The sequence below is a fragment of the Sinohyriopsis cumingii genome, chromosome 7 (genome assembly GCF_028554795.1).
Source record: "Sinohyriopsis cumingii isolate HCF-2022 chromosome 7, ASM2855479v2, whole genome shotgun sequence".
Lineage (NCBI taxonomy): Eukaryota > Metazoa > Mollusca > Bivalvia > Unionida > Unionidae > Sinohyriopsis > Sinohyriopsis cumingii.
Window position 1 is genome coordinate 93,518,699 of NC_142967.1, and position 21,501 is coordinate 93,540,199.

General features: G+C 34.7%; 1 protein-coding gene across 1 annotated transcript in view; it reads left to right on the plus strand.

Annotated features, from left to right (window-relative positions):
* LOC149795732 (uncharacterized) overlaps positions 1-21,501 on the plus strand; it is a 76,772-nt gene that overhangs the window by 49,942 nt on the left and 5,329 nt on the right. The window contains exons 10-13 of the mRNA XM_089965641.1: positions 1,659-1,750; positions 13,352-13,425; positions 16,079-16,310; positions 20,442-20,544. Coding sequence (XP_089821767.1) covers positions 1,659-1,750; positions 13,352-13,425; positions 16,079-16,310; positions 20,442-20,544 — 501 coding nt within the window. The remainder of the gene's footprint in view (positions 1-1,658; positions 1,751-13,351; positions 13,426-16,078; positions 16,311-20,441; positions 20,545-21,501) is intronic.

Consider the following 21,501-nt stretch of genomic DNA (forward strand, 5'->3'; position numbering starts at 1 on the left):
AATTGTCTTATCTTGAATTTCTGGTTAAAAAGATGAAATGGTCTTATCTTGAATTTTCAGTTGATAGTATGAAATGGTCTTATCTTGAATTTCTGGTTAAAAGGATTAAATGGTCTTATCTTGAATTTCTAGAAATTCTTTTCAGCCAGTAGAGCATCAGTGCTTTCAAGGGACTCTTGTTTTTTCATAGCAGATGTGTAAATACCCTCAAATTTTTATAGTAAGTCAATACTTGAAAACAATTTATATAGCAAATAAGCTCAACAGGTCCTTTCCATATATTTATAGCAATGTTGTATAAGTAAATATGTACATGTGTGTAAAAGGGACTAAAAGTATGAAATGTAAAATTCACTTTTCTGGTGATTACATTATCATATTGTTACTGTTTCCTTCTTTCTATCTTTCATTTCTCTTTACATCATATGCTGTAAAATCTTATTCAATATAGAAAGATAATATTAAGTACAGCATTCTCATGTTATAATATGGCAGTCAGGGTCAGTCACCATTGACTGCATTATGTAACAAACTTTATTATACTGAGTACTGTGATATATTGAGAACAGCTTAATATACAAAACTGTGATATATAAGGCAAAATAAAAATTTGTTAAATAATGGTGTTTTGAAAAGGAAGTCGATATATGACTAAGTTTCACCTTGTTTCCTTTCAACCCTTATTGTTATACTGGTATGATTTTGGTCAGGGGGTCCATAAGAGTGCTGTGTTATAATGAGGTATGTTATGACGGGGAAGAGCCTTGATTTTTTTTTTACTGTCAATAAGTGTATGATACAGAAATAAGCATATAATCCTCATTTATTACAGTATTGCTGTTAATGAGATTTATCATCTGAGAATAGCAATCACATGATTTTCTAAGTTCAAATATTTGCTGGAGTAGTAGGAAGATTTCGAACCTTGGGGTGCAAACTCTTGTTTGCTGGCAAAAGCTAGAACTTAGCAATCCAGTATGATTCTTCTAGTAATCACTGCCTTGAATATCAGTTTTGTATAAAGAAAAACATGCATGCCTATGTAATTGTTAGCAAGGAAAATTTTAGTAATATGTCTAATGAAGTGATTTTGCACATGAAGAAAAATCTATGAAAATGCATCACAGAAAGTAAAACAAAGTACCAAGGTTTCAGCAATTTAGTTTTAATGAGAAGTGTTTGTATTTTTTTTGTTTTTGTAATTCTTGTTTTGCACTGTTAGGCTCTACTTGCATAAAATATCTAAAGTTTGATTGCACACTCAACTTAAACTGTATACATGAATACAATTTGTAAACTATAAAAGGTTGGATATATTAAGCCTAAATTTTAGATTGAACTTGTTATTTTCAAGCATTTTGTTCAGAAATTGACCACAAATTTGATATTGTCAGTATTCCGTATTGAGATAAGTTTTGTATTAAATATGTGCTTGACTGGACAAGTTGTATGAAAGACATGAAGATTGTCATCAGACTCTGTGCCTATTGATGTTTAGGCAGTGATTCATTTGAGTTAGGGCTTATCTGCTAAATTAATTCATTTGTACTTTGTGGGTCACATACAATGCAGTGATCTGCTCCGTAGGGACATTGCATATATGACTTGTAACCATAGTTTGAATCCAGTCAGTACTTGCCAATTATTTTCATCTTCAGTGTTGCCTGTGTAAAGGGAAGGTATCCTGATCATTTACTTGAACAGTGGGACATTTACAATGAAGAAAGGCAGTCTGAAAATGATAGGCCAGGTAAATGTATGCACAATGGTTATTGCTGTTAGAGTTTAAATTGTTGAACACATCATTTTTATGCCCTGCCATGAATGTGGAACTGGCATATTTACCTGTGTCTTAACATCCATCCATCTGTCTCTCTGTCACACCTTGATCAAGTTTGTTCATGTTAGGCAATTCATGTATTGCAAATGAAGGGATGGTTGATTTTTCATGTTCAATAAAAAAAATCCTGGTTCCATAAAAATATACAGTTATGACTCTATTTTTTAAAATCTTTCTAAAGTATAATTTGTCTATAAAGGTTTGAATTATGCATGGTATTGATGGTAAGTTTTTCTCAGTTTATACTGTATTATAGTTTATACTATATTATAGATGCTCAGCATCTAAAACAGTCGAAGGTATACTCATAATAAATTAAGGCTGAAAATTATGAATATTTGTATAAAATCAAAAGAAAAGCTTATAGGCTTACTTCACCAAATATCAGCACAGATGACAGGATACACAGCATCTAACATGTATTCGGACAGTGTCAGTTAAACCAGAAAGAGTTGCTGCAAGTTGGAATCGTTTTTGTGTTACAGTTAACTGTACACTATCAACCCGTCCTTCAGTGATGTAATACTTTCACCTCAGCTTCAGCTAGACTGGTTGGAAGAAGGGCCTGGTTGGCTCAATTTTGCCAAAGTTTATACAGGTCACATTCATAAGGAACATCTCCAGTACTTAGTGCTGACAGCACCATATTGCCCACTGACAAAGAAAAGATACTTCAAAGATGGGCACAACACTTCAACAACATCCTCAATAAATAGTCATCTATCAGTGAAAGGCAATGGATCGACTGCCCAAAGTGGATATCAATATATCACTTGCTGATCCTCAAATGCTGACTGAAACTGTGAAAAACAATTTACCCATATCCATCATCCACTTGTGCAAGCAGGAGGGCAACAGACAATCCTGTTCAATCATCATATTATCTCCTTGCTGTCAATAGCTTGCAAATTCTTACCAGAAATTTGCCGAATCATCATTTACATCACATTGATCAATGGTTCCTGCCAGAGGGTCACTGTGCCTTCAGGATAGGACAAGGGACCATAGACATAGCATTGGTGTTTACAACTTGTTAACTAAAGGAGATATGCCAGGAACAGAACTCCAAGCTTTACACTACATTTATCAACCTTACAAAGCCTTTGAAGATCTTGGCAAAATTGAATATTTTTTTTGTACTTTAGAGACTGCCCTAAGAAGAAACATGGGAAGATATCCAAAAATCAAAACAGGAGAAATGCAGGAACTTCCCCAAGTCTTGGAAATTTGTGGAAGCTACAGCTTCACTTAACATAGCTGAAACATTCTACCCATTGCAGAGTGGAAGAAGAAACAATCCATGGACTGTCTGTACCCAGATGGACATTAGATGCCAGAAGGACAAAGTAATTTCACAGCCATAATGCATGAGCAGCCACTGAAACTGTGGGTGAAGAGATAACTCCATTAATCAGTGTTATAGTGTAGCAAATAGAAGAAAAAAATCCAATGTTAAAGATGGGAAGCGATTTCAATCCAGCCCATAAATAGATCTTACTACTGGTACTAGTAATCATAGAAACAGTTTGACAAAATATATTACTTCAGACTGGAAATAGAAAAGATTAAAGAAACTACTAGACTTGTAAAATGATCTGATTATCCTAGCTTGTTAATAAGTTTGGAAGAGGATGAAGACTGGAGAAACCCTGATATCATACCAGGGAAGGTTCTCAGATGCCCAGAATTTGTACCACTTTCATAAATATGTATTATGCCGTTGCCAAGATTTAAAGGTCAATATTGATGAAATTAGTTACATGACACAGTCACAGTCTGCCTTAAAGGGACCTTTCTGAAAGAAAGTGATAGAACTAATTCAGAATATTTCACAACCTACAAAAACTTGTCAGGAAATATTGATAAGGCTGCCATAAGAGCATCCATCATTATCAGTAATAAAACTCAGTCGGATTTATGTCAGTACTACATCACAGGCCATTGTTGTTCACATGCCCATACACAAACCTTTCCACTCTCCTCAGTTTGTCTCCCTCCAAGCACTCCAGTCAGTCAGTCTGATCTTCACCATTTTGTTGTACTTAGTAACTTTAATAGCCACCATACAGTTTGTGGCTGTAAAGATAACAGTGAAAGTGAGAAGAAAATACAAACACAATATCTGCCTTTTTTTAAATCCTGCTACATGATTTTTCTTGTCCTTAGAACTGACAGTCTGCAAACTATCTCTCACTGATTTCTCTTTGGATAATAGTGATGACATTTGTGGTAGTGACAGATTGAAATTTTCAAAATCTAAAACTGGATGCACTTTTGGTTGTTATATAGAATTAATAATGATTCTCTTGATCCTGTTGCTGAGAAGACCAGATTTGCAGGACTTAATTTTGACCATAAACGTCATAACTGCCCTGCATGTTAGACACCTTGGGGATAAATGTAAAAATAAAACCTGGATTTAGACAGCTTGGGGAGAAGACTGATAGGTCCACTCCAGCTATGCTAATATAATCTTCTTGTGTTCAGTTTCACACATTGTATGATTAAAGTATTACCTACAAAGCTCAAGCTCACTCTTTAAATAAGCATCTGTATGTGCAGGGTTGCATCTAGGACACGCGATTGTGCAAATCCTCCCCTCCCAATTTTTGTGTGGCATAGTGGTTAGAGTGTCCACCTTGGATGTGGGAGGTTGTGGGTTTGAACCGTGGCCAAGTCATACCAAAGACTTTTAAAAATGGTACTAACAGATGCCTCGTGTGGCACTCAGCCTTAAGAGGTTAGTGTTAGGGCTGGTCAGCCTGGTGTCAGGATAATATGACTGGGTGGGACATCATGCTACATGTCTGCAGCATGATGCCCCAGTGCTAGACATCACTATAAACTGTCACACTGCAGACATCGTAGCGATATGACTGAAAAATTGTTAAAGTTACATTAAAAATCTAAATCACACACACACAAACCTAAATTTAAGATTTCCCGCAAAAGTTTTAATCCTATGCGGGCAGAATTGCCCCAAAAATAAGAATTGTGTGCATTTTTTTGTGATGAATGCATTATTTTCTTTTCTTTTTGCAGTAGAATTCCCACTCATCACTCTTGGCGAATATGTTGTACTCGCATAGTTGTAAATACGTCACGTATTTCTATGTATCGTGTGCAATTTTGATTGGTTAATTAAGAAAGGTCAGAAGAGCACGTTTGATACAGAGGCTGGCTTGGCAGAACAATGTGTCAAATGGCAAAATCAGTTAAAACTCTGACCCTTTTTCATTATTTTAGCATTAACACTTCTAATAACAGTCGGGGTGCTGAAGTTTCTGTTAATAGGCACAATGAGAGAGAACAAACACTTCCTCAGGCTAATCCTGTATCGGATGATGCTAGTAATGATGTGCTTAAAGATGGCATCTAATGCCAAGAAAAAAATACTCATTCAATTCAGACTGGAAACCAAATCGACCATGGCTGGAAATGAATGAAAAAAATTAGATGATTTGCATATGGTGGGTAAAAACTGGCCAAAAAAATTCTTTCCCACTTGGAAATGCTAATTTCAGGACATCAGCCCTTGAGTATCATGTTGAATTACCAGCTCACAAACGGGCGATTCAGGATTTGAAACTAAGTGAAAATCTTAAAACTACATGCATGGCAGATATCAGCAAGAAATCTGAATCAGCTATTCATGCTATGTCAGTTGCCTGTTACTTGGCAAAGGAGAATATTGCTTCTCTAAAATATGGCTCACTGTTGGATTTTGTGGACTTTCTGGGTATTGGTGTTGGCAGCATGAGAGTAGGAGGAAACAAAAACATATTCGTCAAAGACTTCTGTAGAGGAATTTCAGATCAGTCCTTTTATTTTATTTACATTTGTTCTGTTGAAATTAAATTGGTGTATGCTAACAACTTACAAGTAACCAAAACATGATCATTTAGGTTCCGATCAGTGCATATCTTGAGTAATCCATGTGTTACTAAAATAGTTCCTAGCATCGTGATAACTTCCTGTCAGCGTTTATTGGTGGATAATGTTTTTCTTTTATAATCAATCTGATTATTGGTACCTGTTGTTTTTTGTCCTGAAATTCTTTTCTGTCACGACAGGTCACATTTCAGTATCACTGTAACGAGTTTTCATGTGTTTGAAATGATACAGTCACTGTTGTTTGAATGATTTCCTGAGCATGTAAGGAGTTGCTGTCGACATCGCGATACCATACAGTAGTCAGACAAATCCCACTGCTTGAAACGTACATAATGCTTTAGAAAATAAGTTATTATTATTTGCTCTGATGATCATTGAAGCAAATAACATTGACCCTGCTTATATCACAACTGTGCATATGTAGGGACCCATCATTGATGTATATAATACAATGATAGAATCTAAGTTAATGCAGGAAGTATGATGTAGTCCATTCATTAGCATCTTAATTGATGAGGGTGCAGACATTTAAAATACCAAGAAGCTGGTCATTTATGCCAGAATCATTGAAACAACCATTTTTTCTATACAACTCATTTTCTTGGTAATGTGTCAGGAGAAGAAATCAAAAGAAGCTATCAGTCCCCCTTTGTGTGACCCAAAACATGTTTTGACAGAGTGGTCTCTTGTTAAGACTATCATTAAAAGAGAAATTTACCCTGGAGACAAAATGTGCAGACTCTGGCAGATTGTACATCAACATCAAGGCAGACACATTTCCAAATCTTCAATTAGCATCAGTGCTATGGTTATGCCACACCAAACCGCTGACAGAGAGCATTCAGCAATCAAAATCGTATCAAAACTGCAGAAAGAAGCCATCTAGAAGAAATGGTTCAACTTTAAGAAGGCATTGGTAGAGTGGAGGATGAGGAAGGACAGGAGGCTGTTTAGGAAATAGTGATCATATTTGTAGTCACAATTACAGTCAGTTTCAGTGCAGATGTATATATGTTCCAGTTAAGAGTTAACTGTTATAGAAACTGTACAGTAGTCCCCCTCTTATAAGGCCACCCCTACTGCAGCAGGGAAGTGGCCTTATAATGAGGGTGGCCTTTCTAGAGGGGGATGACAAATGTGAATAGTAAATACATATGAAGAAAGTCACAAGTACATTTAATTTTAAAACATTTAATATTTTCATTAAAACATCACATGCATGTTGTGAAATAAATGAAAAACAAACTGTTTTGTCATTTTCGAAAGAATATTATGTCCAGCAATAACAATTGATATAGTTTTAAAACTGTCTTTATAATTATGTTACAGATCACATCATCTGTCACTCTGTTGGTAACAGTCTAGAAAACAAACCAGTCTCGTCACAATTAAAAATATCCTTGCTGTCATATCTCCTACATATATCGTTTAGTCTTTTGTTCTGATCTTCGACAACTTCATTCTCCACTAAGGACAGAATACTGAATATTGTGTCGCACTTGAAATCTGTGCAACCATCCGTTACTTGTGGTAAAGTCGGCATATCCAAATTCAACTGACAAAATTGTTGCTTTTTCTAGTCATTCAAATCACATCTCCTGGCTCAAACAATCTTCCTTTCTCCGTCCATTTCACCTTCCCACTTCTGCAGAACTGTTTCCTTATCTTTCCCAATATTGTTTACCTGAGTCTTTCCAACTTTAGTTTTCTGCAAGGATCCTCGACCCCCCTCCCCCGAACCTCTCGGTCAGTTGAATTACTTTCACTTTCTCTTCTAAATTGATAATTTTTCTTTTCCTCTATGACATGTTGATCTTTTTGCAGTAAGTTATTCATGTTGCCAACTACAATACTGATAAAACAATTTTTTTTAAGCATATAAACCAATTGCCGTGTGTTTTTAAGGAAGTGATCTTGTCACGTGATTCGTTAGTCACAGTCTGGTACTCTATTGTTTTTATACATTTCTTTACATTAAGTGAGGGAAGCCAAAACAGCTTCGATATTTACCATTTAACATCACACAGATTTGACCTTGCGGCTGTTAGGATTTGTAATTCTGACAATTATTGTCAGTAGTATTAGCCACTAATTATCAAAATGAACATCTTACTAAGGGAAGCCATAAAGACTATCAAACCATTTTCCTGCTGACTTGTGTATTGTACATCGATGCTGCCCTTTCTCAGCTGTTACTACTGTTCAATAATTGTAATCTTAACAATTATCGAAGTAACTAAACCGGACATATTATGATAACACAGCAGTAAGGCTAATTGGATTACATGTACTTACCCTTTTTTATGGATTAAAATTTTAGTCTTTCTCGGCTTTATGGAAGAAATGTGGCTTGTCGTGAGGCGTAAATGATATAATATTAACCTTAGTGGTACATGTACTTTAGTCAACACTTCTTTCAGTAATGAAAACTTGACATCGGGAAACAGAAATCAGTTTACTTAACACACGTTATGAATAAAATACTGGTTCTAGACATCAAAATAAAATGCAGCAGCTTGTGAGGGGTAAATTTTATATTATTGCACTAATATTCTGGCCGCTGGTTGCGTTAGCCGGGTGGCCTATCGTGAGGGGTACTTTTGAACACAAACTTGTCGGTGCCAGCAGATTCTGGCCGTAAAGAGTGGGTGGCCGCTGGTCAGGGGGGCTGTTCAAGAGGGGGACTATTGTATATATACTTTCCATAATTCATTTTGAGCTTTGGACTTTTCCTTAAAAATTATTTGTTAGCATCCATAAAAGGAAAATATGTGCTCTTCTGATCTTTCTTAGTATGGAGTTGTAACCAATCAGAATTGAGCATGTGACACGCAAGAAGTACGTGACACTGTTTTATAAGATTGGCCAGAGGAGTGACATTATTTGCAGTCTTTGATTTGATTCTTTAATGGTTAGTGTGTAGATAGAATATTGTTATTAGAAAACAAGACTTTGATTTCAATTTTAAGTGTTATACTATAATATACAGAAGACATAATATGCTTTTAATGCACTTATTATACTTGCTATTGCTCTTTTTGAATACAATGAAGTTTTTTTATGCCATTCTGGAACCACCCCCCATATGGCTACATTGACCCCCTTTTTTCAGATTCAGTGGGGGCAAGTTCCCACATTTATCAAATCCTAGATGCAACCCTGCTGTATATGACATTGAGGACAGAGGAAGGGAGTCAGATGATATTTATGACTAGGCCTCAATGATTTACTAGATAATGATGGAGGATTTCAGAACTTTATCAGACAGTGATGGCAAATTCTTGGACATAAGTACTAGATGATAATAGGTAGTGATATTTATAGAATAATATGAATTTGTAAAAAATGTGAATTTAGCTTAAGGTTGGTACACATTTAGTACAATTTTCCATTGATTGGGCACCCAGGTAATCGATCATTAGAATCGACAGGTACCTGGTAGAAGTTATCAGAAATTTTTATGTGTACTGACAGGGAACACATTCTTGTCAAGTGTATCAACTTCCACCCTGTTGTCAAGTGTATCAACTTCCATCCTGTTAATCTAGTTTTATTATGTGAACTACTTGAAGAAACCTGATAATGTACCACCCAAGAAAATTCTGGACTTTTTGTGGGAATGTGGATATATGATAAATTTTGACCATTTCTTTTAAGGATTTTTACAGTATCTTTAAATTTTATTTGATACATCTTTTAATGTTTTTAATATGGTTTAAGGATTTTACTTTTGTTTTATCCACATCCTTTATTTCATATACCTTTTGCAAAATTTTAACAACTTTACCTTTTTATATTTAATCTTGTCCATCATGTTTTTGTTTATTTGGAAGGACCTATCTTCCTGGGATTTTTTGTGAAAGTCTTTGTTTTAACATTGCTAGAACTTTGCTTTTAATTGGCACCATATAGTTATTATTGTGCTGAGGTGCAGTTAAATTGTAATACATCATTTTGAAGGTTTTTAACATCTCTAGTCTTTAGCTTATATTAATATTTCATGTTTGGGTGTATTTGGAAAGCTTTAGCTTCCTGTAGTTATTTAAGTACAAGTCTTTATAAAGTCAAACCTGTCAACAGCTGCCACTCATGGGAAAAGGCAGAACTAGACATTATTTATGGGTGACTGAAGTTCACATGTTTGCCTTTAAAAATTATTTTTTGAACAAATGCTATGCCCTGGATGGATGTCATCATCATCATCGTTTTACTTTTTGAAAAAATTATAACGAACAGATATATGTTCTCTTCCAAATTTTTGTTCCTTGCAAGATTACTGTATCATCATCATCATTTTAATCCATCCAGTAAATTAAATCATAGCAAACTTAAAATAGTCACTGATCTTAGATTGTTTTGTGCACAATGACAAACAAAACACTAATTTCACCTCAGATTTACAGCATACATACTGTAGTCAAAAGAGAGCCCTATGGGATATTCTTTGTGACCTGTGAGCTGAAACTTTGCTTTACAGACAAGTTTTTAAATACTGAATGACTCTTGACCTTAATGAAAAGGGGTGTACCGTATTTACCGCATATGTTGGGACACCGTATTTGTTGGAACACCATAAATTAATTTTAAAAGTAATTTTTTTTGTGCACTGTATGTTCTGTGGCACATTGTTTTTTTCGAGTTGTAAGTTGTGGGACACCTATTAAATCATTCGAAAATTACATGTTGGAAATTGCAATCCAACTGAAATTTTATTTTTTAAATATAAAACTACTTGAGATAAAACTGTTTAATCCACTGCAGCAGCATCTCATCAACACAACCCTTCTCCTGCACACGTACGGTCTATTATTTTGGTACATGAATACTTTTTTAACTTTCTCATACCGTGAAAAATTGTTGGAGGCAACACACCACCTGAAGTGGAAACTGCAAGAACAAAAGGAAGATTTTTTTCAAATCTGCACTAGTCTTGCTAATTCTCACACTTTTGATGCCCATCTTATCGTCAGTCCATCCAGGAATGCGATCAAAGTACACTAGAGTTTCATCCATGTTAATGATCATATTGTCGGCGAAATGATCTGTGTCTCTTCTGGTCATCACGAATTCATCATGTGATTTTATTTTCTCCAGATCTTCTGGATGATGCTGGGTCATCGATGTTCACGCACGAAGCACTATATTGTGCAACTTTAAAAACTGTTCTATTGTTTTGCTTTATTGTCAAACTTTTTGTGAATACTGTTGAAAAGGAACCAAAGTTAGCTTCCATATCTCGGCCGTCTTTGTATATTCAAAGCTAAAAAAACAAATCGGCACACTTAAAAGAATCCAGTAGTCAGCATCTGAGGTCAGCTTGCTTTGCAATAAAATAACCTTTGTATTGATGTCCTTTAAAAAAAAATCGGCTTCCGAGTCCAAAGTCGGCTTCCAACGTCTGCTTGCTTTGTAATAAAAATAACCTTTGTCTTTGATGTCCTGTCGGCAAGTTCAAAGAAGTTTACTGCTGGCTGCCAGTTGTGTTTATTTACCACCAGGGCTTATATGTGCTTGGCATCTTTAGTAATAATTAATACAAAGGTGCACTGATGTCTGCGGGTAAATATTAATGATACTTATGTAACCCGAGCTGGCGAAAAGATTGTCACTTGCACTCAAGTGAATGTGTTTTAAAATAATGATTTTTATTTGCGAGATACTGGTATACAGTATAGTTCTCTTCTGGCCTTAACGAATTTATCACATGATTTTATTTTCTCCAAATATTCTGGGTGACGCTGGGTCATCGACATCTGTGCACAAAGCACTACATTGTGTCATTTTAAAATTTGTTCCATTGTTTCAATTTATTTTCAAAATTCCCGTGAATACAGTTGAAAAGGAACCCAAGTATGCTTCCATATCTCGGCCATCTTTGTATATTCAAAAATTTTTTTTAAAAAGTCGGCTCACTTCACAGAATCCATAGTCAACTTCCGATGTTGGCTTGCTTTGCAATAAAATAACCTTTGTATTGATATCCTTTACAAAATAAAGTAACCGGGGTTGGCTTCTGAGATTGCCTGCTTTGTAATAAAAATAACCTTTTGTCTTTGATGTCCTGTTGGTAGGTTCAAAGAAGGAGTTAACTGCTTGCTGCCAGTCGTGTTTATTCACCACCAGGGCTTATGTGTGCTTGATATAGTAAGGATAATTATGTAACCCTAGCTGGTGAAAAGACTGTCACTTGTACTCAAGTGAATGTGTTTTCAGATGATGATTTTTATTTGCGAGATATTGTCATACAGTAGACCTGGATATAATTCAATCTTGATTATTTTGCACCCAACACTGTGTCATGCGTGAATGGCATCTTCAAGATATCAGTTGACTATTTCCCTCTTGTATGCGATTTTGTTGGCTCCAGTTTTCAGTCGGATAACATGTTCAAACCTTTGAGCACAACCACACACAATTGTTTCTCAGTGTTCATGTCAATGAACAACATGGTGTGTGGTATCGGACATAATTGATACACGCTACAGTATGGAAGCCTACGCTACTTATATGGATTTCGTGGAAATATTTTATTCTTTAATGCTCATGTTGAAAAAAGGAATAAATGATAACAACACAAGGTTAGTTTCTTTCTTTTTATTATCAATTAAATGTTTTATTTATCTATTTTATTGCGACCTGCAGTTGGGGGAGGGGGGGAAGCACAAATGCAATACAAATTTATTTCGTTTCTTAAGTCTTGGGACATATGACCAAAGTGAAAAAATGTTTCACCATAAGTTCTGGGACAGGAGAAAAAAAAATTATTTTATCGTGTCCCAACAGATGTGGTAAATACGGTAACTCGTATCCCCTCAAAGATGAATTTATTCATCAGAGATTAATTTGCAATTAAATAGATGAAGATATTATAGATGTCACACTGACGCAAAAGGTTACTTCAGTTTCTGCTGAGATAACCTGACTACTTTATTAACCATCCAGCAAATGAATTTCTTCGTACGTCTATGTAAATTATAAAAATTGCCTTGCTTTTGAATTTGATATAATTACACCTTTGAGTTACATTGACAGTGTGATATGGGTACAGTAAGTTCAAGTGAGATAAAAATTGTTTGCACATTGATGCACATGAAATTCCTTTATCTATACAATGTGTTCCTCATGAAACAGTTGGTTGTGTGTATGTAAATCAGATATTCTATTGTTAAAGCTACATTAAAAATCCAAATCACACTCACACTCCATTGACCACTTAAAGCAGGGAGAAACCATTGTTTGGTTAGGAAATTCTTGACCACAGTAAGCAGAGAACCATTTCACACGTGACATTTATATAGATAATTTGCTTGAAGGTGGATGTTAGATTAACCATTTTGACTTTGTGACCATTATGTATAGGTGACATTAGGAAATGTTTGACTGTTTACAGTTTTAGAACTTGCATTTTATCAGCACAATGTAGAAAGTGTTATGCCAGTAAACCATATTATTAAATAGTACTACTTACTGTACCTCAGAAAGCAGAAAGGTTAAATTTGTAATGTAGCAGAGTTGTTTGCTTTGTTTGATCATAAGTTGCATCAAGCAAGTAGGAGGTTAAATTCAGATCAATATAGGTAATAATTTTTCAACAGAGACATGTAATTTTCTCCACAGATATCTTCACAGACAACCAGTTGTATATTATGTTTGAGTTTGCGGATGGAGGAAGAGACCTGGAGTCCTTCAAGGTGAGAAATATATGTCTAAAAAATATGCTTTATACTATTCCCTTAACATAGTAATCAGAACTTTTTGGTACTTAGCCATGTCTGTATGAGTCTAAAAAAAAAGCAGAGATATACTTTTAATAAGTTGATCTGACAGGCACCTATAAAATAGATCTGACAGGCATGTATAAAGTAGATCTGACAGGCAGCAATAAGGATTTACATTATCTCAGAGATATTGATTTTAATCATACTGATGTCTGTTAAACATGGATGCCTGTGTAGCACTTCAGACATTTTCATCATCAGTCATCCACTTCCTGTATTTTGAGTGGAAATGTTGTTTTATGGATAGTTTAATGTCACTATAGTTCATAAACTATGTTTGCATGTTCAGCTGTCCGTATAATTAACCTTGCTGAAGTAATTATGGAATTAAAAGTTGCTCAGATCTTGGATTTATTTGGCCTAATAGGGGCTGTTATTTGTTAACTGAAGCACAGTCAAGCCTTGTCTAGTAACAGCATGCATAGAAAAACTACTTATCCAGAGACAAATTTTCTTATATAGACTGACAACCTGCCTAACACAAATAACAACTGTAATTTGCCCCCTCCACTCATTAGCAGATGGCATTACTTACTTGCAATCAGTATGTTGCAGATTGAATAAACAGCTGATTTTTGGTCCCATATTTAATGCTGGGGTGCATGTCTGCTTCTCTTGTGTGTGTATTTCTATTTTAACCTTTATATACTTTGATATTTTTCCAAGGAATCTGGAGTGACTAAAGTGCTTAGATCAGAATTACTGGGTCAATATGCAGTGTAACTGTTACACATGTATATCTAAACCATTGACTTTGTAGCATTTTTGGTGATGTGTTAATGGTCGAGAGGATATTGTGGTTGGTTTATGTAGGCAAGGCGATGAATGCCATAACCAACTGACCTATGTTTGAATCTTCATTGAGTATGAATTAAAAAGTCTCAATTCTGTATGATAATGTTATTTTTTCATCATTTCAAAATTCTGGTGATGTTTTTTTAGCATTCTCATGTAGGAACCATGATAGCACTTATCATTCTGTAATTAGAGTGACAAAAGAAGAAATATTGATCTTTCTGGTTATTAAATGTACTGGAAAATGTGTCATATTTGGCTTCAGATTTTCTACTGCATTAGTGTTAGTATTCTTCCATGATCAACTGGTTTACTCTCAAACTAAAACATTTTTTCTCTGAGAAAACTATACAGCACATTAGAATTTCAACCAACAACTAATAATTGACAACAAGCTGACTTGCTTCTTATTACCCCTGATTAACATGGATTTTGGTAAAGTTTTATTTGATAAAGTCCCAAAATAAATCTTGGAAGATTGCAGTTTGATTAAAAAATCAGATCTTCACTTTCCTTTGTGAAGATCTGACAGTGACCACTTTGGGTTCATGGTTTGGTGACCTTTCAATTAGCCAGTGGAAATGATGCTTCCAGATATCTGAATATGAATCAAATCTTTCTGCACACATTGATGCACTTCAGCTAAAATGCTCAGTCTCCCAAATGTGAAGATATAAGACATAATCTGATTTGCTGATAAAAATAGTGATTATGGTAATAACATAGGTCACCAGAACATGACCCCAAAGCAGTTGCTGTCGGATCTTCATGTAGGACAGTGTAGATCTGATTTCAGTCAGATTGGGAAAATGGTAATAAAAGGTAGTTGTTGTAGGTAGTATCATTTTTCCTGAATTTGGGCCTGGTCTTCGCATATTTTTCTCTAAAGATTTTATGTGCTGAAACATCTCAACACAACAAAGTACATGGTGAAAGGGACTGATCTAATGTCTATTAGTATTGATCCTGCATGCATTCATTCAGTTAAAGGGTTTTTGATAAACCTAGGAGATAAGTTCTTACATCTTTTGTGTTGTATTTTGTGGTCATAGGGAATTTCAACATTTGGGAAGACATGCTGACCAAACAAGCTTGGTCGATAACACATTTTTTGATTGTCATACAAATGTTTTTTAGCCATCTTTTTGAATTAAGCTTAGTCAGAAACAATCTGTAAACTTTTAATTTTATTTTGTTAAGGTGTGTATTTGGCTGTTAAATATATAAACAAATTAAAGCTAAGGTGTTGTACTGATATTTGAGAACTCTTGTGACTGATGTTCAGTTGCTTATAGTTTATGCCAGTCAAAATCTTTTGATGTACCAGACATGTCATGTCTTGAAAGCACTCTGTGATCCAACTAGCTGTCCCAATTAGCTGACTTACATAAGTTTTATTTCTGTTTATAGACCACCTTTCTGTTGGAACCATTATTAGCTGGTTCATTGAGTTACTGATTTGTACAGGTTTAACTGTGGATCTAAAGTCATTTTGACTTCTGGACAATGGCCTTTTGTCTCCTATTGACTTGATTTCACTGATTATGAACTCTTATATCCAAATTATACTGCTGTCAAAATACTTCCTTAGCAGTGTGTGTTAGCAGCCATTGTTTGGCCGATTAAATATGCTTAGCAGTTAGTTTGCTTCCTTAGTGGTAAGTATTGAGAAGTCATTTGTTTTTTAAAATAAAAACCTCTGGAATGTTGAATGTAGACTAATAAATAAATAATAATGGTAGAATAATTACTGTGTGCATTTTCCTTTTAGTTTGAAAGTTTTCTGGAAGCAAAGAGTATCCTTGTACAAGTGATTTATTCTCTTGCTGTGGCAGAGGAGGCATTGCAATTTGAGCATCGTGACCTACATTGGGGAAATGTGCTGGTCCAACGTACAGACCGCCAGGAAATTGAGTATAAAATCCTTGGGGTAGAGCAGATAATCCCCTCACATGGAGTAGAAGTCAGTATTATTGATTTTACACTGTCAAGACTACAGAAAGGTTTGTCAATATTTGCTGAAACGTTTGCAATACTATCTACTCATTTTCATTCAAAATAACAGATAGGTCTTTCTGGAAATCATTTATAACATTGTTTTTAGATGGTTTATTGAATTTATGTAATAATCATTTATTAATATCAATCAAATTAATATAGAATGGTTATTGAATTATTCAGATAGCCATTTTTAGTGACAGTTGGATAGATTTTAGTACACTGTAACAGACTTTTATGATACAGTCTCTCAGACATCTTGAGAAATTTCTGTGTCATATGACTGGATTCAGAGTTAGATTGCTTGATACTTATCACTGAATAGCCGTCTGTAATGTTTACCTTTATGCAGTGTGCATGGGAGCTTTGCAACAGATAAGTATTCAATACAGAATCGGAAAAAAATCACCATCTCAAATGGTGTAGCAGATGAAGCTGTCAAAATTTACCCAATCAAAGGGAGATTGTATTAAATGTGAACCTGAACAGCTTTGTTGCAGGTTCATACATGCCAATCCCGCAAGAGAGGTATAAGTGTAATTATTATTAATATTATAAGTGGCAAAAAAACCATATTCAGAGTATGGAAAGAGCAGTCTATATTTTACATACCATAATTACATAAATTTGTATAAAAATGTACATTTATTTTTTACTACTTACCTGGGTTTGTAGTTAAAATTCTTTTCATAAATTGGCTAAAGCCATATGGATTAATAGTTTGCACAAGTGTATAGACACAAAACAGATTGATATATTATTTATGCATAACACTCGTTTTAACTAGTCTACATGTCTACCTTTTGCTGAATGGTCATTTAGTCCACAAATTGTAAATGCTATATTGCATAACTGTCGAATTCTTCTTTAAAAATGTTTTAAGTGCTATTGATTTGTCCTTTTTCTGAAGCAGCATCTTTTAAAGTTTAACAAAATCCCTCTCCTCTAATACTTTCAGTCATTAACATTGATTTAAAAATTTTCATTTGTGTAACATCCATGAGTCACATCTATATATGGCACCTTTTTTTCAGTTTTGACTGGTCTTTTGTGTTTATCAACATATGTATCTGTGACAAGTGATTTCATATTCGAAAAACCCTTCTATAATTAAAAATATGTTTGTAAAATGTTGATTATCTGGAACCATTAGGACAATGGTTCTCATACCTTCTGCACCTCCACTTTTATGTTTCTCATTCAACTATGTTCCACTATCACAGTACATTAGAAGTATTAGCCTGCTACCTCGCAAATCCAGCCCTAATAAAAGACAAAAATCATCTTATCCCAATGTCAAATAAACAAAGGGCAGTAACTCTTGCCCATTACCTCCCCTTCGCACCGCCAGGCGTTCAGAGGGTGCTCACCAGTTATTATGTACTTTTGAGAGATTGACGTATATAAGTTGAAGTTGTTTGCTTTTAAAACATGCACAATGGGGAGAATGTTGGCATACTTCTATGCTACATTAATATAATATGGATGATATTTCTTTGGAAATTGTACATGATCTAAACACACTGCTAACTAAAATGACTGCTCCCATGTGCTAAAAAAATCAGCCTGAATTAGTCTAAAGTACATTATCCATAGCAGCTATTAAAATAGGGAAAATGAATTTTGCCAGACTTGACAATACCAGCTTCTGAAAGTGCAATAAATGAATTACCAAATATATGAAATGTAAAATAAAAGTATTGGCTCTTTTTTATACAATTTACCTCAGAAGCTTAGGAAGTGAAAATGACCAAGTGGAGCTAGCACTTTTTGAAAGGTGCACATCTGGGGTAAGGCCAAGCTGTATACTCTATAACCCATATTACACCCTTCAATCATACACCAAAAAAATGGAATTAAAAGTTCTTTGAATTATATACCTAACATATATAAGGTCTTTTTTAAGTAGCCAGTATAACCAGTGACGAAAGTTGGTGCAAATAGTTTTCTTTAAAATCCTAACCATATGCAAAATACAAAACTGTAGGCTTAAAAGCCCTTCCAACCACCCTGCAATGCAAGCATACTTGTTAGTATCTTGGTTCCCTAAAAATTGGTGACACGTGGTGGTATCAAGGAAAGATAACTACCACACTAAAAGGCACATCATTATAACACAGTTCCTGTTATAAGATAATATTGTTATGGTTCCCATGTCATTGAGTGGTAGTTATATTAAATATATTATGTACTTCATCAAAAGGCAGTCTCATTATAATGTGCTACATTCTATGATTCCCAAGGACATCATTATGAGGGATCCTTGTATGTACATATCGAGTTGTATTGTCCTTAGAATAATTTCTTGGTCACGTTATTTTATTAATGAGGAATATACTTGATGTTGAGGCTATTGTTAAGGATTTGCTAATTATACCCACACCTCCATGCTTGCTGGGGAATATAGTAATCTTTGTTTCTATCTGTCCTTCCCTACAGCACTTAATCTTATTAGCACAACTAGTCCTGTGATTTTTTATTGATTGCCAGAAAACTAGGTAAGCATTGAAGTCATCTTCTAAGGATTTGTGTGTCAAAAAATCACTTTGTACCTTTTTGTTTGAGATTTGCAAGAGCTTTCTAGCCCTGTTTTGAGACTGAAATTCAGCCTCCTTCGTAATGCCAATGAGTATTAAAATAATTCCCAGTAGAAGTTTTAAAACTCAAATGTGCGTTGCAGCCTCATTCGTAATGCCAATGAGTATTAAAATAATTCCCAGTAGAAGTTTTAAAACTCAAATGTGCGTTGATTACTTTATGTATTCTTGGAGAGACAATGTGATAAAGACAGAGAGTGATGCAAACAGACTTGCACACATACATATTGATACTTACAAAACATAAATAGATATTTAATAGCCGAGTTGTACCTTCTAGCTGTCTAGTAGTCCAAACTGTTTATCATTCTGTAACAAACTTTGTTTCCTTCAGTTTCATTCTTTTCTGGAGTTATAATTTAGACAATTTTAGAATTTGTTTCAGAGCTTATTTTTAATCTGTTAGACTTTGAGCACATTCTTTTGGCTATGGGAATATACAGTTTTTGTTTCGGCCGTGTCAGGACTTGGGTATTTGTTTCTTTGTTGACTTGGTGTTAATTGTTTTTTATAACTTACTTTTCACAAGTTTATATTATGGCACAATTTGTGTACAAGGGACATAGGATTCTTTGGATCCATTGATTTACCAATATTAACATTAGTTCATTCCTCAGTACTATTTGTTTTTCCATTCATTTCCGATAACTTTAGAAAGACTGGATAGTTTAAAATTTTTGAAAGTTTTGGATAGATATGTGTAATTTATATTAAAATTTTCTGTGCAGGTACTAATAGGTTTGTCCCATATTTGACTTGTTTGTTCATACCCATTGAGTATATGACGTAATATTTTATTTCTTTTTCTTTTTATGATAATAGTAGTGGAATAAATGTTACCTTTGTTCATCCATTAGGCTGTGACATGGGTGGGATGGGGACAGTACTGGGCTCCATAAATTTCAATGTGGATTCATGGTTTTGATGAGTAATCCCTACCATATCTAAACTATGTAATTGTGACCTAATTTTCATGCTTGAGTGACTTTGTATTTTTACATATTTGCTCATTAAACCCTAAAATCATGAACGTTGTTCCATTTGCCTTAAAATTAGGAAGTGGATGTTCTTCAAGGAAGATAACTCAACCATACCAAACTCAGTGACTAAAGCTTAATTTTCATGCTCAAGAGACTGCCTTTCATCAATCCGTTAATTACACCCTCCATATTTTAGACCGTATTTCACCTACTCATACATATTGGTATGCAGATGCATTTCAACAGAAGTAACTCAGATAGGCCAAAAGTAGGTCTGTGACCCAATTATCAAGTTTGAATGCCTCTTGTATTTTCTTAACATCATCACTTAATCCTAATGTATTCATGCTGGTGATGGGATTTTTATTAACAAGTGAACCCCATGTTTAGTATTAAAAAGAATTATTATATACAAGGGTAATGTTTAGCCAATATATTTTCTTTACTTCATTCTGTTTCTTGATTTAAAGAGACTATCCCTTAAGCTGTGCATTGTTGGAAAGCATACAGTTCCCATTCAAATTGTAATTATGCAACTAATTTCATGGATTCATTTCAGATGGTTGCACAGTATACTGTGACTTGGCAAAGGATGAAACACTGTTTGAAGGCAAGGGAGATTATCAGTTTGAAGTATACAGGTTGATGAAAGAAGAAAATGGGTATTTGTTCTCATTTTCATCTAAAATTTGTGTGTTCTGTGTCTCTCTCTCTCTTTCTCCCTTGCTCTGGTGGCCTAGTGGTTAGAGCATCCGCCTCAGATGCAGGAGGTTGCGGGTTCGAGACCTGGTTGAGTCTTACTCAAGACTTATAAAAATGGTACTGACAGCTGCCTCGCTAGGTGCTCAGCACTAAGAGGTTAGTGTTAGAACTGGTTGTCCTGGTGTCAGGATAATGTGATGTGACTGGATGAGACATCATGCTACATGTCTGTGGCATGATGCCCCAGTACTAGATATCACTATAATCTGCCACATTGCAGACATCGTAGCGATATGACTGAAAAATTGTTAAAGCTATGTTAAAAATCCAAATCACATCACATTGCCCATTTGTCTGTCCATCCATACATCCATTATTTACACTTTTATTTCTCAGGCAAAACTTCATACCATTTAAGACATTTTTATGGAAGTATTAAGTATATTCAATAATGCTTTTTTAATTTTGTGGAGTGAGAATAAATTTCAAGAGTGTTTTTTCATTCAGTGCACAAATCAAACTTTTACACTCATTTGTTTATAGATTTCTGATTGATACAAGAAATGAAATAGGCTGGCATAACTGGAAATAATTGCTGAACATGTGCTGGTTTCTTGGAAACTATACAATATATGCACAGTTTGGCAGCTTTAAAGCTGGAAAATATTGAGAGATTATGCGTCTCTTATTGATAGACATAGGATCAAGCAAATGCTTGTTGTTAATGAGATGGAAACATTAATGCCTCATGTGCAACATCAACTAATTGGTGGAAAAAGTATGTGGTGGAACTAGCTGTTTGTGAGCATAAATAATCAGAAAATGATGGATTTGTTTAATTGGTACCTAGGGTTTCTTTTGACATAAATATTTATTTTTTATCTTCACTTTGACTTAAGCAGGACAAATTTGATTGT